The 18,704-nt window shown below is 40.8% G+C and overlaps 1 protein-coding gene across 4 annotated transcripts in view; it reads right to left on the bottom strand.

Moving 5' to 3' along the window:
• Positions 1 to 1,544: 1,544 nt before the first annotated feature.
• The window catches only part of kdm4c (lysine (K)-specific demethylase 4C), a 30,226-nt gene continuing 13,066 nt past the window's right edge, over positions 1,545 to 18,704 (bottom strand). For 2 of the 4 annotated variants that reach the window (XM_073467623.1, XM_073467629.1), the window contains exons 12-22: positions 18,535 to 18,646; positions 17,046 to 17,227; positions 15,509 to 15,752; positions 13,712 to 13,788; positions 13,064 to 13,119; positions 12,797 to 12,905; positions 6,470 to 6,664; positions 5,821 to 5,991; positions 3,922 to 4,041; positions 2,769 to 2,861; positions 1,545 to 2,628 (exon numbers count right to left, since the gene is read on the bottom strand). In XM_073467623.1, coding sequence (XP_073323724.1) covers positions 2,461 to 2,628; positions 2,769 to 2,861; positions 3,922 to 4,041; positions 5,821 to 5,991; positions 6,470 to 6,664; positions 12,797 to 12,905; positions 13,064 to 13,119; positions 13,712 to 13,788; positions 15,509 to 15,752; positions 17,046 to 17,227; positions 18,535 to 18,646 — 1,527 coding nt within the window. In that variant the 3' untranslated portion in view covers positions 1,545 to 2,460. The remainder of the gene's footprint in view (positions 2,629 to 2,768; positions 2,862 to 3,921; positions 4,042 to 5,820; positions 5,992 to 6,469; positions 6,665 to 12,796; positions 12,906 to 13,063; positions 13,120 to 13,711; positions 13,789 to 15,508; positions 15,753 to 17,045; positions 17,228 to 18,534; positions 18,647 to 18,704) is intronic. The other 2 variants (XM_073467637.1, XM_073467644.1) reach the window with 2 other exon arrangements.

The raw sequence follows: 18,704 nt of genomic DNA on the forward strand, positions 1-18,704 counted from the left end.
ACCATGCTCGCATATACTACATGAAAGTTGTGGAGTTGCCTCAAGTTTTTAATTTGCCACTTTCATCATGGATGACTTTTCTTCTGTCTTTGGCTTCAGTAACAAAGAAACACATCTGAGGCAGGCTGTGGCGCAGTTTCCATGGGAGTACAAAGCTTTTTGAAGCCTTGCCAAGACCACTTATGGTACCTCTTGTTTTTTCACTTCCTGTTCTGCCAGGCTCCTCCTCAGGACCTACTTGGAAGACATGAGCTGAGTCTGCTGGGAACACTGTGCTCCATATCCCTTAGACTCTCACCTGAAATGCCGGTCAGGAAGTTCAACATCAAAGTTATTAAACACTGTCTGTACAATAAGGCACATTCTCTAACCTTGGCAATGTCTCTTTAAGAGTTCAATAGTTGATTCTATAGTCATTCATTCAAACCTTGACACCACATCGATGTTGTCTTTAAAACCACAACAGACCTGATTTTTTAGTTTTACTAGGAAAGGTGCTATTACAGTATATCTTCACTCTCTCTTAACAGGATCTGATATCTACAAGATCACTAGTTGAAATGCAATTTTTCTACAAGATAATTAAACATTATCAGAGGTGGGAAGTAACAAATACAAATACTTTGTTACTGTGTTACTGATTTTGTACTTTTTTCTACTCTGACAACTTTTTACTTTTTCTCCCTACATTTAAACACACCTATCTGGACTTTCTACTCCTTACATTTTCAGAACAGGCTTGTTACATTAGTTTTAATGTTTTTGCGTGGAATTGTGTTTTTATTTTGCATCATTGCACGCCACCTTCCCAACATCACAAGACCGATTTCAACCTGTCACGGCAGACATGACAAGATGAAACTACGAGACTTGAATGGGGATAATAGCGTAAAGGCGATAAAGGCGTATAGTGACAAAGGTAGGAACATGGATGAAACTGAACCAGGCAACGTTGCCACAGAGCAGATTATGAGAAGCAAGACGTTCTCCACCCACTGCCTTATTCAAGTGAACTGTTTGAAGGTGTTGGCTCCAAGAAGTAATACTTTGAGCACATTTCAGAGCCTGTACTTACTTTCTTTTACTTGAGTAAAGAAGTTGAATCAGTACTCCTACTTGTACTTGAGTAAATAATGGGTACTTTTGCCATCTCTGAATATCACAGTGTAGTGTATGTTTTACTTAACAGACCAATCAAATGTGATTTTAGCCAAATTCTTGTTCCAGTTTTCATTTTTGGCATTATAAGTCCAGTGCGTAGGATTTAGTGACCTCTAGAAATGACACTGCAACTAATTGAACACCTTTCTCTCCAGATATAAAAGGCTGATTCTAAGGTAACTGAAACACAATGGTTCTCAGTTTTTGTGTTTATATAATAAAGAAAACATAATGAATATTATATTCAATAATTGCCTTAATCTACCTAAATCCTACACACTGGGACTTTAAATGTTTATCACTCAAATTCAACATATTCCAGAGTCACATTAACGATGTCATATCATTCTTACTAATTAAACTTTAAAAAAAAAAAAAGACCATTTAATAAAAAAAACATAGGTAATTTTTTATTGTTTTCCTTACAGCAGTTAGCAATAGTTTAACTATAGCAAGCCAAAAATAAATACAAATTTTAAATAATTTCAACAATGTGTTTCATTCAACAGAGCAACAGTAGCATTTCACGTTAATTGGGACACAGAAATCCAACACACACAGACGTGGCTTCCGGTCTGAATCTTTCACCTAAAGAAGTGATTGACATGATCAATTCTTTTCTCTTTTTTATTCAGAAGTGATTAAACAACTTATTGTTGCCCATATGCATTAAAATGCAGAGAGGAAGCCATTGTAGTGTGATTGGACTCAGCCCAGCAGAAGCAGTTAGGAGACGATGTTTAACATGCGGGGAGAAACAGTAAGACATGAGCAAAATACTACAAGCAAAAGTGCATAAATATTCAAAATCAAAACTGGAAATAACAGGTGCCCAAAAAGCTACCGCAGGCTATTTAGAAAAATCTCACCTGTGAATTTTTCATGTACAAAGAAAAAAGTTTGTTTATTTCAAAAAGGGTGATGTGACAAATGTCAGTCACTTTTATTTTCCCTGACGGATGTGAAAGCACGAGGCAGCTGAGGCAAAGACGCCCTCTGTTAACCCTTTCTATAGAGTCCAGCTGTCCATTCAGAATTCTTCTCCAGCTTGTCGCAACATCCAATCACCAATCACTGATCTATGTACAAGCACACGCAAGTTAACATCCATCTAAGCCCAAATCACCGGTTCCCTTACATCCTCTGATCCGATCACAGGGAAGGCGAGTGGTTAAGATGGAAGTAGATCCAATAACTTACACACAAACATACTCATACATTCACTCACACAAACAACCTCCCCTCTACATCCACTGTTAACTCAGTGCATTCATTTGTCATTGATCCTTCTCCATGACTTCATTTCCCTTTGTGGCTGCGTTGCTCCCATGTGCTTTTGGCAGTTGTACGGAGGCCTGGCAGGGCCACATAGTCTTTCTGGAAGCGTGAGTTGGGTGTCCTCTGTCGTTTCCTCTCCCCCTGCGTGGTGAAGAAGGCGTCCTGGAAACGCATGCTCGAGGCCGTGGACTAGAAGGAGACATGAGAAAACGCCAATGAGTAAATAAGAAAACGTCCGAGGTGGCACAAGAATGTTTTACTTTCATGCCATTAAAGTATCAAACTTATGGTTTCAAGTTTATGTGTTTCCCAGTAAGTCTAATACTTACAAGTCTACGTTTCACCTTTTTGGGCAGGTCTTCATCTAATGTATAGACGTCTTCTCTTTTGGCCAGCACCTGAGACCCGTCTTCAAACTCCACCTGAGATTACATGAAAAGATTCAGCAGTTTTAAATAAAGTATCTGCATTTACACATTTATCCAATGTATTAAATATATGCCTCTTTTTTTTTGTACACATGCGTACACAAACTTTAAAGGTGCAATAGGCAAGAATTGGCCACACTGAATTCATACTAGTGCCAGCAAATCACCACAGTACCCGCTAACTGTATTCTTTTTATACATCCATGACCGTAGCCACCGTTAGCTTGTTAGCTCAGTTAGCCATACTACCAGGGGAGTCTTGGTGTTTTCCACAGGAGCTTTAGACCGCTAGGAGAATCATCCAATTTGTCAATTAATTGATTAAAACGCCATTTTCATGTTGCTTTTGCTCTTGAAAACAAATATTTTAAGGTTTTTTTTTTTTTTTTTATGTAGATCTTGAAATAAAACCCTGCCCTAAACTATTTCGTGCCTTAATACACCTTGACAATGAAAAGTTCTTGTTCAGCCTTTTTCTAAAATCCGACCCATCTTAAACCGAGTGTGTGCGTCACAGATGCATTTGTGCATAACTAATGGTTGACGCCCAGCTCAACTAAATAAAGCTTTAAGTGGAAACCGCATGACTCTAAGCCTAGTGAATATTTCAGTGAGTTTGAATAATGCAGATTGTCACCTCCTTCTCATCCTCCTCTTCTCGCTCTTGCCATCTCTCTTTTTCTCTACCCATCTGGCTCCACTCTGTGTGAATAGCTTTTGCTTCCTATGTATCCATCTTTTCATCCTCCCATCATCTTCCATCTCATCTCCACTCCGCCTCTTTAGTCACCAAGACTTTCAGCACCTCCCTCAATCTCTGTCTCAAGTGTCCTTTCTTTTTCTCGCCCTCCATACATAGACCTGGGGATTCTGACAACGTCAGAGAAGTCACGATAATTCTGACGTTGAGGGAGTTCAGCAAGTTTACTGTGGTCTCGCTTTGACCAATGAGTTAATTCAACATTCAAAGGAAAAGGATTAAATCTGCAAAACTGGGTCATACGTCTCTCATGATTATGTATGTCTATAGCACAGTGTGTGTGTGTGTGTGTACCTGGTACATGTAGGAGACATTAGATCCCAGGTATTTGGCATCGTAGAACAGCCCATCAGGCCATTTCACTTGAACAGCTTCCCCGACTTCAGGAGGACCCAAGTTCACACAATCTCTGCTCTGAAAATACAAGAGAATAATAGTTGGTCTGCGTAAATGCCTGAGTATGTTTCAAAATGTTCTCAAAAAGAAAAGTCATTCAAAGTGAGTGGTTTGATGTTGAATAGAGCCTTTTTTAGTTTTACGAGGTTAATGTCATGGTTGGACTCGATTCAGACTTAGCCTTGCTGTTGAAAACATAAGATTGCCTTCCAAATGATTTGACTGAGCTGTGAGCAAATTTGGTATGTACTTCTGCTGGGAACGATCCAAACCCACCATCATTTCAACATCTTATTTTTCATACTATGTGTTGGTAACGTATGTGGGAAGACAATCAAAACAAGCACATTCCTCAATTTTTTATGAGCGGCCTCCCACAGTCTTTATGAAATTAGGTTTTTATTTCAAATTTGAGTATTTGCCAGCCCTGAGAAAGAAAAATATGTACTTGGATTTTATAATTTCTAATATATACATGAATTTCTATCTATTTATATATCTTAATTATTACTTTGGTGCAGTGCACAATATCACAATAGTTTAACAGATAGAAACAATTCAATGTATTTGTTTTCTTTTTTACGCATCGGAGGCAATTAGGTCATCAGGTTTCGTGTCTTTGCCTTGGACAGATGACTTCTCACGGCTGTTTTGATTTTGTTCTGAACCTGCGCCCTTCTTCCACACCATATAATGGAATTGCCAGTGGCACTTCAGCCAGAGTTTTGAAGTGAAGGCGGAAATCCTGCAGCTTGCACTCCTTCTGCACCGGCGGCGTAGCTGTGACTACAGGTGAGTGTGAATTACTACCTTAACAGGAAACCGCTCTCAGTGTTCTCATGTGTCAAAATGACAGACAGCCTTCAGATTTTCCATCATTGCTAAAAAAAAGACAATCAGCCAATCACTGAAATTATTTGGTTAGTGCGACCTCTGGTGTACAATTTGCTTTATATCTAAATAAGAGGAGGTTAATTAAGGCAGAGAGTATTAATTGTGTTTGTGGTTTTCAGTCGCAGTTACTGTACTTCTCTTTAACAGTGTTGAAAACACTGAATGAGACTTCCATCCATTATAATAATCACTTGAACAAAAACTCATGAATTTGACTTTGACCCGTCATGCCAGTGATTATTTGCTGCTACCATGACAACTCAGCAGTCTTACGATATTCTACTTTGAAGTGGAGACAACTGTATAGTTTTTGTCATCCTCACAGTAGCAACTACCAACAACAAAGGAGTTTATTTATTCATTTAGTCTATAATGGAGACGTGAAAGCAGATAGAGAAAGTGCCAGGCTGCCAGCCAGACTGGATCAACAGTCAGCCTTAATTTTCCCAGGAGATTTCGTGCCCGGCGGCAGACAAAATAGCACAGTGAAAGTGAAGTTTATAGGGCACCAAACTAAACAGCGGATGGTTTCATTATTCTATAGCAATTACATTGTGCAATCAACATTTACTTCATAATAAAACGTTAAAGCGAGAAAACTTGTCTAAATTCTAGTTAAATTTGACAAGCCTTTTCAGAAATCACTGTTACAGTTTAACTGCAGAATATTGGAAATTATTCAAAACTACTCCTGAGCTCATTGGTTTTACAGATACACACCTTACACCAAGTTATTAACACAAGCTTATAAGTAATCCCTCATGCAATGACCATTTGAGAACCAATAATATCCCTTGAAAAGTGGAAGCTGCTTTCAAAACAAGGAGGATTTAATATCTGACATGACCTCATACAACTGGGATGTGACCTCTTGAGCATGTCAGTAATTCAACATATTCTCACCACTATATCCTCGGGGTAGGTATCGTTGGAGAACGAGCCATCATCAAACATGACCTCGTAGAACATCTGGGAGCTGATCTCGGTGACCTTTGAGCTGTAGTAGCGCAGGTTCTTGTGTTTGGAGATCACCGTCTGGCCCAGTGAGATGGACGCTTGGCACGCTCGCTGCTTCTAGTATACACAGAGAGCACAGGGCAGCAATTAGGCTGCTGTAAGACAATATATAGAGAATCATTTTAAACTAAAAACGTCTATGATACTACATCATGGCGAGTCATCACTCAAGCACAGTTCGTTTAAGCTGCATTTTAAAAAACTTTTTCTCACATCAAGTGGCATCCAGCCATGCAGATAGTTTTGATTTGTCCAGATTTTGAGTTTCTTTTTATTTCTGCCACAACTTCTTTCAACTGAAGTAAAAAAGCCACTATTTGCACGGATAGATGCCACCAAGGGGAAGTGAGAAAATCTTTTCAAAATAAATTCCATCAAAATGCCATCTTAGAATCCTACACTTGGTCCCCATAGCACCTCCTCTACTTACATTATTTGACCAACATTTACAGACCCACTTTGAATGCAGTGTATGAAAGTAACACCAATCATTAGGTGTCTACAATTATCCCTATTAATCAGTCCTTTAACTTACAGCTGACGAACTCCGTGACTGGTGTCTATGGCAGGTGATTGACACCACATACGGCCAATCATCAGGCTCCATGGTCACACCGGCAGCATGAGCACAGGTCACGTGAAAGGAGGTGGGACAGCGGCCGCATGAGCACTGGATGCAAGCGCCTGCCTGCCGCTTCCCCGCGCAACGCTTACGACAATAGATGCACCTCTGTAAACACACAGACCAGAACAAACCGTCAACACGAAACACTGACATGAGCCAGATGGGTCCAAGTTCTTTTTAAGACAAGGCTGGCTTTATCTTGTAGTTCTTTTAAAAAGGTCAAGCTAGCACTCAGCACCAAGTCCAGTCTTTTGCACTGAAGACATAAATCTTTAAAAACAGGCCACGATGTTTTTTGTTTTTTTTATGTGAAATCACTTGATAACAAGTCAGTCCTCTTCACATGTGAATCACTTCGTTGTCACAATGTGATTGTAGAACACAAACAAACTATGGGGTGTTTTTACATTTTAGATAAGAGAAAGGGGGGGGATACATTAAGTAAGTAAGTAAAACATATTTCAAATGAAAACAAATAATGATAGTATTAATAATAAAAAGGTAAATGGAAAATGTCAACAAAAGAGACATTTCAGGGAAATATATGTTTTCCACTTCTCTCGATTTTCCTCAAAATTAGTTTTCTGAAGCCTCGTAGAAAAAGTGATTCCTTCCATTACAAAGATTTCATTAATGATATCATACCAGTCTTCTAATGATGGGCTCTCTGGCCATTTTCTTGTAATTGTTTTTCTAGCCGCTACACTCTGTATTCCAAATAGGCATTTAGTTTTATTGTTTGTTGATGTTGAGCATAGCAGCCCAAAAGGGTGTACATCCCAATTAAATGTAATTTGGTCCCAGACATAGTCAGTAATTCTGTATAAATCTTGAGCCAAACAGTAATTATATAAGGACAGGCCCAAAACAAGTTGATGCTATTCCTCCAGCAGCTAGGAGAGCCTGAGTGGTGAGACTTCTGAACAATGGTGATAAAGTATAGACTGAGAGGCTTCCAGCTAAAAATGTAAAATTCACAGTACTTTGTCCAGATTTCCTCTGGGATGCAACTGTTAGTATCCCCATCCCATTTTTGCTTTATGTACATATGGGAGGATTGAAATAAAATCGACAGTGCCCATGTTCAACCTAATAAAGGAACATTTTGACATGAGATTTGTCAAGAATGAGAAACATAAAGGGAATATCGCCAGCCTTATCCTTTAAGACTACAAACACTTTTGCATTAGAAGTGAAGTGATATGTTGATGTGCAGATTGACTAGTAACAGGTAGTGGTGTGTATTTCAAGTTTATAAATTTTCTGACAAACCGAGTTAACAGGCAGTCCAAGTTGGCCGTTTCCAATAAATATTTCTGATAAGTTTGATAAAGATAAGAACGGATTATTAAATCTGTTTTTAACATAGCCAGTGAGGTAAAGCACAAATGATGGCAAATGCAGGCATACAGAATAGAGTAACAATTTGGCCACCGCTAGGGTGACTGTTAAACTAAACTTTACATTCTCAACCTGTCCTTAATGTATGTGAACAGCAAACATCAACAAATAAGCACAAGATCATCTGTCACATCTTGTCCTTCTTTCCCATCTTTCCTGTCACTTTCAATTGCAAACTATATTAAAGCAACTGTCATTGAGCGTCTTTATTGCATTAAAGGAGCCCTGACCTTGTTCAGTGTATTCAGTGTAGCCTTTGGAACAGAATTTAAAAAAAAAGAGTCATTTAAACTCTGTATTTCCACTTGAAAGACTCTGAATAGGGGAAAACGGCAGTGAATTACAGACAAAAGCACACTAAGTGAATCATCGCTGAACCTCAAACATCACTTTAAAGCCATCATGCGCTCCAAATAAACATATCTGTGAGATCTCCTCAATGTTATTGGAAACGGTGGTGTAAACAAAATATAGATACGAGAGAATAAATGTGGAGAAGGAGAGAGATCCCAGTTGTAATAGTCAACATAAACATGCTATTTCACCGCTACAATACCAGGAAACCCTCAAATAATCGTTCAGATGACATCATTCAAGTTTTCCACAACAAACCAGTGCTGCAATGTCTGTGTTGTGGTATTTTTTTCCCCCGTTTGAGGTCTGCGATCAGTACACAACTGCACAATTGAGGACGTAATACATATACACGGAGTTCTCCGCACAAACATTGCCACGCATCCATGCACAAGCGCACTCGCACCTACATTTTTAAGACTATTCCTCGGTTTTCTGCACCAAACAGCCCATCAAGTCCATTTCCTCTACTGTGGCATCTCCCCTCTCCTCTCCTCCCACAAATCCCCAGCTCTTCCACTAAAGGGAAAGAATGACAACATCCTCCCATTATAACCCTACCCGCTCCCCGTTCCTCTCTCAACCCTTTCGCATGCCTCCCATCTCACTCCATTTCCTCCACTCTCCTCCTAATAAAACACCCATCTACGCTCCTCTTTTCGCTTCGCTTCGCTTCCCTGCCTGTCTGTCTGTCTGTCTTCCTCTCGCGCGCGCTGCGTTTCTAACATCTCTTTGAAGGTAATTTATTCATTAATCTAATTCCTAGGAATCCATACTGGAATATCCATACATGTTGACAGATAATATGCCTATATATAGATAAATTCCTCAGAGAATATGCATCAGCGGTAAGTGAGCTCAATTGGGAATTAGCTGATTGGGAAATGAATTCCAGCCTATATAAAGGGTCTGACGACATCTAAACTGTTATATTACCGTCTTATCATATCCGTGGAAGAACATGGTCTGTCAAAACAGCACAAAAATGGATCTTACAATGTTTTAGTTCCCTGGTGCATATCATGAGGAATATTCATTGCCCTGGGAAGTATAACGCAGCATTTGATAGGTGGATGAGAAGGTGATGCTGTGCAAATTAAAACTTTTATAGTCCCTCACAAACTAAGCCTCTCATATAAATGCCCTTTGTTCATTTCTTTGAAAAATCAATAGCTGATCTAATTAGTTAACCTAGACTGCTTTAATTAAATTTAACCTCTACAGCAGGCCTGGCCTCGCCATTACAATTATCAGCTTAGCCTGCTTAATTCAGATATCAGTTGAGGATCAGGAGCTATTGTGTATGGAGAGACTCTCAGAGAAGTCCTCTTTTCTTCTTGCGAGGTAACCCGAAAGGCAATGTGAATGCTTAATTTAAAAAGAGGGTGATGAAATCCCGCAACTTTATCCCCCTTTTTTTTAATTAACAAAGCCTCTGCTGCTTCACAGCTTCTCTATTTCTAAATTGAGGGACTTTTACTCAGCGCTTTTCTTGGTGACTAACTTGGCCTACATTTCATAAAGCCTTTTCCCATACCTCCTCAATTATGGACAGCGGTGTGCTGATGAACTGGCCTGGCCTGTCTCGTCCACCTATTGAGGCCAGCATGACAAGATTCTGACTGACATGCCTCATGTGTGTAGGGGAAGGTGTGTGTGTCTAAACTAGTATTACTATACATTTGTTTGTGGGGGAAAAAAATGTTTGTGTAGTGGAAATATGTCTATATGTGTCTGCTTGTGTGTGAGTTTGTGTGAGCGAGCCTAACCCACTTTTCCCCATGTCTGTGCCTTCTCCGGGGTGTATTTGGGTGCCTGTGTTGAGCCATGCGTTAAGAACATTCCCACAGTAAATTATGAATGTGTGTGTGCGCGCGCGCCTGTGTGCGTGTGTGTTGTGTGATAGTAAATTATGAATGTACTGGATGCTGCAGGGGCAACGGGTCCAATGCAAGCTTTAAAACACGTGGCTTGCGGAGCGAACATACAAACGATGAAGTGGACAGAAGATAAAGGTTTCATGTCAAATGTCAATGAAGATAAGATCTGTGTCATCATAACACAATTTTTTTTTCTTTTTTCTTGCTTCAGCATGTGTGAAGGGCTTATTATTTATTCAAGCATGCTGTGCCGCTTTTCATATTTTACCTTAATTTAGAACTCAAAGAGGTTGTTTAAAGAGGCCCATCTGTTTTATCATCAACTGAAGCATGGTTTCATCCAAAAAAGCGCTTGTGTCAGCATGCTAATTAGTCAGAAATTGGCAGCAGAAAGTTAAGATTGTGTGTCTTCATGTAGTGTGAGTAAAATGACTGTGGTAATAGATATATCTTCAGATCACATACACCATCCAAAGGGAAGAAACTTTTAATACTTACACCTGATAATCAAAAAGTGTGTCTTTAAATCTGTAATCTGTGGTGTCAAGCAAAAATTGGCAACGTGACAAACCTAACATTATTTAACAGCCACAAGGAAGGAAGTACTGTTTCCTGACCTCAAAAAAAGAATTTAGATCATTGCAAGATCTGAAACATTTTGGCCATCATTAGGGTCATGTCAGAGGCATTTCTTATGAGTGCCCCACCCTTTCCCGTCTGGACTACACATTTCATTTTGTTCAGATTTTGGCCTGTGGATACGGAGACTGACTTTGTGGTTTGTGCTTTTCATATCCAAATGAGCTTAATTTCAATGTGGTGTGAGTAGATATGAACCATATCCCTGTAAATACCCTGTGAGTAATGTCACTGTGTCCACAAAGTTAGAGTCAGTTCAGTCGTATCCCTTCAACTATTTTTCGGGTAGGCACTCATGTAGCTGGTTTGGTTGGTTCCTTTATGGTGGAGTCAGACATTGGTGTTACAACTCTGAAGCCTCTATACACTCAGTTGCCAGTTTATTGAGAACGCTTAGCTCAATTCAGTTTGATAGTATTCCTTTATCCTGGGAGGTGTTTCTAACATTGATTAGAATTATTGTCTACTCCACTGTTATCAATAAGGGCTCGGATTTTATTATTACTTTAATGGCAGTATAGTGAGTAGAGAACCACATGTGATTTAATTACATTTTGCAGCAGCTTGCTGGTAGGTCAACTACATTCAAATTTGCATAGTGATTCAAGTAGATAAATTCCTTAACTTAGTGTGCCATTTTTTTGTGTAGTTAACTACTGAAACCGCAAACAAATGCTTGACCAACCGATTTCTGCGCAGTTGCAGACCTATAGGCATGGAAAAGGAGGATATCATACTACTGATACACAGGATTACCAAAAAAGGTAAGGTTATTCAAATATTAGACAATAAACTCGCATTTGTCCAAGTGCTCTGGTGGGACTCTGTATTGGGCCATTTCGTGGCTTTATATGTATAGGATAGGCGAAGAAAGACAGAAAATTGGTAGAGAGAGAGAACAGGCATGACACACAGCAAAGGGCCCAGGCCGGACTCGAACCCGGGCCGCTGCCAACTGAGCTAATGGCCGCCCTTTTGCCATGTTTTTTATCAGATGATCAGACTGGTGATTCCATACATGAAGGGTTTTATGTCCCATTGACCATTGAAAAGGAAGTTATGGTTCTCTAAGTATTGGCCTGAAATAACTGCACGGGGCCATTGCCGAGATGGCTGCCAAATGGCAAGACTTACCTAAAAAGACTGTGATAGCACCACAAACCGCGGTTTACACAATTACCATAAAGCTCAGACTGTTCAAAAAACCTGAACATTATAACGTTGATGAAGGTAGCATTATTTCAGGGCTGTCTATTTGCCTGCAATGGTTTCAACAAGATGAACCAAACAGACTGAGCGTATATCTACTTTTATCTTTCCATGTCATTGTCACTCACAGCTTTTAACATTAAACTGATACTAATATAAATTGTTCAAATTGTTTCAGGGAGTCGTAACCCATACCCTGATCAATCACATATGCTTCTTAACAAGCTGAAGTTTTCATTTACATGCAGTACTTAACTAAACAAACACAATGTAAGCACTGAATGGACGGGCCGAATTCATCTCTGTGATCCATCTTGTGTTAGGATGTACCTCTCCAACACTTTGCTTTCTGCTGAGCTATCATGGTGCCTGCAGCGGAGAGCTAACTATAGTGGCAACATGTCAGGTCTGCTGAGACGCACTCCAGCTCTCTCATTAAGCAATCACACACACACACCCACACACACACAATAGATGCACATACACACACACAGACACACAACCACACATGTATAGACCAACACCCGCACACAGACAGCCCAACGCACACAAACCCCCACTCCCACCCACTAGTGGTTAATTATCTAGCTTTGATTGCGGGCATGTTCGTCTCACATTGTTAATTAGAACTGTGAACACTTCATTAATTAGACCGAGCCGGTCCTCAAGGACCTGGGGAATTCCAGCACTGCATCCGTGTGTGTGTGTGTGTGTGTGTGTGTGTGTGTGTGTGTGTGTGTGTGTGTCTACTCACCAGTTTATATCGCTGCATGGGGATCCTACTGGTGTCAATAGGACTCCTCTTGGCTTCATCGCTGAACCTCGCCTCCGGCAGCGCTACTGCACACATCACATGGGCCCATCTATAAAGACAAAGACAAAGACACACACACACACACACACACACACAAACAAATTAATACATTTTGATGCTTAAGATGCACAGACAATGAATTTGTCTGAGCTCTGGAGATCAGAGATGAGTATGCAGATATAATCACACAACAAAAGCCTGTCTCACTTGTCGTTTTGGGTTTTCTTCAGCGCTCCACCTCTGAGGTTACAGAGACAGCATTCCTGACAAAACATAAAGAGAGACAACAGAGTGAGAGAGAAAGAACACACTTTTCTTCCCTTCAGGAAAGTCCTTACACACGTTTACATATAACAACTTGATTGTGCATGGCACTAGGACAAATTTGTAGGAAATCTGCTGCATTGTTTCATAGTTAAAAAGGAGTCATCTTTATCTTAAATCTTTAACAAACTTCTGTCTTTGTATATCTTGTGACTTTTTCCTTATATATTCTGTGCACACGACATCTATTGCATGTCTGTTTCCTGAGGTTTCTTCCATTTTTTCATTGTTAAAGGGTTTTTGGGGGGAATTTTTGTTTTTCCTTATGTGAATCTAGGGTCTAAGGACAAAGGATGTTGTATAATGTACAGATCGTAACGCTCCTTCAGGCGGGACGATACCACAAAGTAGCTGCAAAAAGCAAGATCTATGGGAGAGGAACAGTGAGAATTTTGAGAAATGCACCGCTGATTGAAGAACCATTAGCACTAGTAACAGCTCTAGCTCGGAGTCATTGATCTGGGTCGTCCTGCACGTATATGTAATATGCAAAAAAGTAGCTTTCACAAAAAGGGAGAAAAATTGTCTTACTGCTGTAAAGCTTCCTTCCGTACAGCGATCACACGACCACTGTTCGCTGACATCATTTGCAGCGACACCGTAGCAACCTGAGGGAGGAAGTGATTTGATGAAAATTAGAGGCAAAGATACAACCCTATAAAAGCTTAAGTCAAAAGTACTACTAAACTGTTAGCCTGGTGGCATGGTGTCAACGAACCATTCACAGAAAACAGCAGACATGACAGCAAATGGTAAGTCTATCATCAGTTACAGGGAATGGAGGAAATACCGCGTCCACATAGTTTCCACAGATTTTTAACAGAAAGATGGTATTGTTCCGTGCAGAAATGTACAGTATTGCAGACTAAGTGGAAATGGAGAGCTCTATGGTGTGTGTGTGTGTGTGCATGCGTGTGTGTGCGTGAAGCCGACAACACAGGAGTATGAGGAACACTTATGCCTCTTTGTTTATAAATGTCTGTGTGTTCATCTATGTATCGTAGAGCGACAGACAGACTTGCACTGATGTGACAGCAGGCTTTGACACTTGTGCTGCTGGACCTTTGTAACCCAGACGATGTGGCTGACAGACACAGCAAAACCAACAGCAGTATGAAAAACAACAGCCACTTAGTGTAAATATTGTAATTTCATTCAGTTTTGGTCAGTGTCCTTGGTGTGGCAGAACAGCACAAATGTTTAGGAAAAAAAAATGCTGTTGGCCTCAAACAGAAAAACATTTTGAATTTGAAAGTAAGACTAATGTGCTTCTTTTCAAAGCTGACAGCTGGTTAAAATCAATGGGCTCGAGGTTTTAGACACATAAGCTGGTTGGGGGGGTTTTATTTGTAAAAAACACTTAAAGTCTGTATATGTGTGCATGTCTCTGTTCTTTTCCCTCACTATCCATCACCAAACCAAACATAAAACCGAAGCTCAACTCTCCTTCCTTTCTCAAGTTCAAATAACAGAAGAGAGGGAAAGTAACATCAACTGTACTTATTGTCGGGTCTCAAAAACCAAACTTGTGGCTTTTTCATCAGTGTCAAATGACATACACTACACTTCATCTGGTACTCCCACACACTCACACTAAGCAGTAGTAGTGTGTATGGTAGTTAAGCACACTCAGTACATACATAACACCTAGACCCTCCAGAGTAAAAAAAGGGGTGGGATCAACACTGGGAGGAGAGTGAGGGATTGAAACTGACTTAAGGAGAAGCAATGTCATTTTAAAGCTGTGGATTCGGGACGGTGCGCGAGACCTTCTGGAAGTGTGTGTAGGGGACTGTCTGAAAGCTTAAGATATTGGCAAAATGTGTACGGATTTGAAAAGAGATCTAGAGCTGTTAAAGTCTTTGAATGAGGGATTGAGATAAAGCACAGTGTATCGTGTCTGTATGTCCAGGGGAACAGAAAGGCTCTGGGGGGTTTTTAAGAGTCTGTGTGAGGGCTTGTTGCACTCGCTTGGGGCTTTTTGGACAGGAAGTATGTGTGGTGAAGACAGAGGATTCACCCTCATTCGGCTGACGAGGGAAATAAAATACAGCAAACCACAAAGAGAGAGAGAGGGGGAGAAAGGGAAACAGAGAGGGGGTGGAACATTGTAACAGAGTGAGTCAGGACTTAAACCCACTGACCCTCTTAGAATGACATCAGAGGGACAAGCACAACATGTCAAACAAACAATGTGGCTTGGTGAGGTAGGTGGTAAATAGACGCTATGAGGTTTAGAAACTATACTCACAACACCAGTATTTCTACCTTGAGACGCACAACACTCTCCTCACATGAACACACTGCTCTTTCACTGTGCGTACGTACTTGCATGGACTTGCAGGCAACAGCCCTGACAGTAGAGCAGAGGAGAGGTGCCATCTTCCTGCAGCAGAGGGTTCGTGGGAGTTGGGGGGCAGTTCTGCTCCCGGAAAGAAAAGCAGATCTCTGGGACCAGGGGCTTGGTTCTTCTCAGACCTCTACAGGGACGTGTCAGGGCCTCCGTTGGAGAGGGAGGTTTGGAGGTGTCCGTGGCTACGAGAGTCGTGTTGTCCTCTGCTTTGTCTTCAGCCTGGAAAAAAAAAAAAAAGAATTGGAGTAATTTGTATTTTATCTGGAGGAAAACTACAGGAAACTGTAATAACGCAGATAAGCTGCAGCGGGCATAGTAATTATTTTCAATTTTAGCATTATTTACAAGTAATTATTTCTGCTCTCTACTTTAATAAGAAAACGATAAGAAAGACCAGCATAGACAGAATCGCAACTAACTTAACATCACCACAACCCATTTGATTAGTTTGAGGGGTCTTTACTTGTTGATTCAGATCAATGAGTTACAGAGAGAATGATCAGGTTAGCAAATTCCTTTTTTTAAGGCCCTGACACAACAAACTGACATCAAGGAACAAGCTGCATCAAAGGCGGTGATGTGTTGCTTCATGTCTCCTGTGTCTTGGCCAAAAAGCTGCACCCTAACAGCGCCAAGATTACAGCAGAGGGTCAACAAGCTTGTGCGTTCTGCACCTGCATGAAAGGAAAAACCTCTCTGCAGATATACAAACGGTTGTTGAATGTGTCTGATAAAAAGTTGCAAATGGCACTGGTGAAGAAGCAGAGGAGAAAAGGAGATGAAACCACGCTAAATGGGTGAAATTGTGGATACTACAGCGACAGGCCCAAGGGGCTTTTCCCTTTCTTTTTCTCTTTACGTGCACCGATCCAGTTACCTGAACAGCCAGTCACAGTGATTTCTTTCACAGATGAGCTGTCGCCGAATCTACATACTCAATCAGCCAAAAAGCAGCGTGATGGATGCTCACTGACCACCACAAAAACGCCCTATGACCAACCATCGGCCTGGTGTGTCAGCCTTTAGTTTTCACACTGTGCACTGAGCTGATGAAACTCAGCAAACACAGTTCTATTTATATAAAACTTATACATACAATTTTGAGTATGCAAAGTATCTCTGCAGAGTGGACCTTAATAAAGAAATCTTATTAACCTGCAATTTTGGCAAAAAACAATAGGTACTTGTGGCTCTAAGTATTACAGGGTGAAAAAGAAAAAGACATATGCGTTCCAGATGAGATTAGAATCACTGACCAGCACAGGTAAAAGTTAAATCACGCCACATAAATAATTCCTGTAGGATTGTGGCTTGAGGGGCGAAAGCAAAGAGGCCAACTGTATGTGATCTGCTCATATTGATTTCTCCATCCTCAGCTTGGTGGTAGTCCTATCTATACAGTGTGCTCAAGTCTGCAATACATACAGGTGCCAATGAAAACTGTAATGCATTATGGATACAAGCAGCCACCCAATGACACTGCTTATATATTTTTGTTGAACTCTCCTTTACCTGATAATAGGGCATGAAGAGTGTGCACACCGCGCAGTATGGCTGCATGGTGGCAGCATGTGCATTGTACTCCCTCTCTGCTGTGAAGCAGCTCTTCCTGTTCTGCCAAAGGTAGATGAGGGGCTTCGCCCACGCTTCCATTTCCTGCTCCTCCTCTTCTGCCAGGTTTGCTTCAGGGGGCTCTAAGTGGAGACAAAACAAAGCCTCACAAGACTGCAATCACTTATCTATTCAACTGGTGCCTCTTTCACCCAAATGATGATTCATGCAAAACAGAGTGCAGACCTCTGTCTTTGCTAGTTTGTTAATTAAGCCTATTCTGAATCTGAGACAGTCGTGTGACCTGAATATCAAAACGGCAGCATGCATCATTCTCACAATTGACTTCAGCAGTATTAATAGACCTGCTGCTAAGTCAGATCTAATCCAACCACAGTGGTGACAATCTCCTTAAACAATCTCTGTTCATGAAACGACCCAAAATGATTAAGAACCCTCATCATCATAAAATATGCCTCTCACAGCCATGGTCATTTCATGGTCATTTCTTACCCAGGGATAAACAACTAAAATGACTGCTGAATTATTCATCCTTTTTCACAACCGTGGAGATGATGAATGTGACCGTGTGTGTATATGTGCATTAGTAGTTGTTAATTGTGGCCCCCTCCCACCCACACTGTTGTAGCCACGAAAACAAATAAAGTATCTATCACGAGGCCATTTTACTGTGGTAAGCCTGAGAGTTAAATCTGTTTGGGTTATGCGTGCATTGATGTCAGAGGAATCATTTGGTGGGGACATTAAATGTGAAAAATGAGATGGGGGAAGTGGGGACCGCACAGTGGAATGGTTCAATGGTTTTAAACTACTCTGTGGGAGTAACACAAATGTTACCTGACATTAATTAATGTCAGGTAACATTTCATCTGAGCTGATTTTCTTGCTAGAAACACTACCTTTAACAAAGAAAAATGTTTGTCAAGAATGCTTTAAATTGGGTTTTGGTTTAAAAACAAAAAGTTATAGCAACAGGATTCTGCTTCACTGCAATGCAACCAGCAGAAGTCAAATGATCATGGTTTCTGGCTTGTTGCCAACCACAATACAGCACTGACCACAACAGGAAATGTCCCTGGATTTTTATTGAAATGAGCATGGCTCTTGGCTAACAGAAAGTTCATGTGTCACTGTCTGAATGGTGGGAGTATTTTCGAGGCTAAATCTTCACAATATCTTTCAATAAACTGTGTGAACTGCATGTGTGAGTGTGTGCTTTTATTTCTATCTTTGACTAGCTTTTTGCTGCAAACCAGCATTGAAAGGACATTTTGGCCAGGCCGTTTGATGGTTAAGACATGGTTTTAGGGTTAAGGTTAAGGTTGGGCATTTAGTTTTGATGGTTAGTGTTAGGGGCTAGGATATTGCTCTATGTAAATGAGGGTCCTCACAAGTAATGCATGACGATCGTGTGAGTGTGTGTGCCCACCATCATCACTGGCAGCCTGCTGTTTGACTGCAGTGGGTACAGCCCTTGCAGTAGGTTTCCTGAGTGGGTGACGCCAGCTCTTAGTGGTCCTCTTCACTGAAAGCGCAGGGTACTGGCGGCAGGAACAGGCATCATTGAGAGGCATTAGAGTGCAAATAATCTGCATTTGT

Source organism: Pagrus major, chromosome 1 (genome assembly GCF_040436345.1).
Source record: "Pagrus major chromosome 1, Pma_NU_1.0".
NCBI classification, from domain to species: Eukaryota; Metazoa; Chordata; class Actinopteri; order Spariformes; family Sparidae; genus Pagrus; species Pagrus major.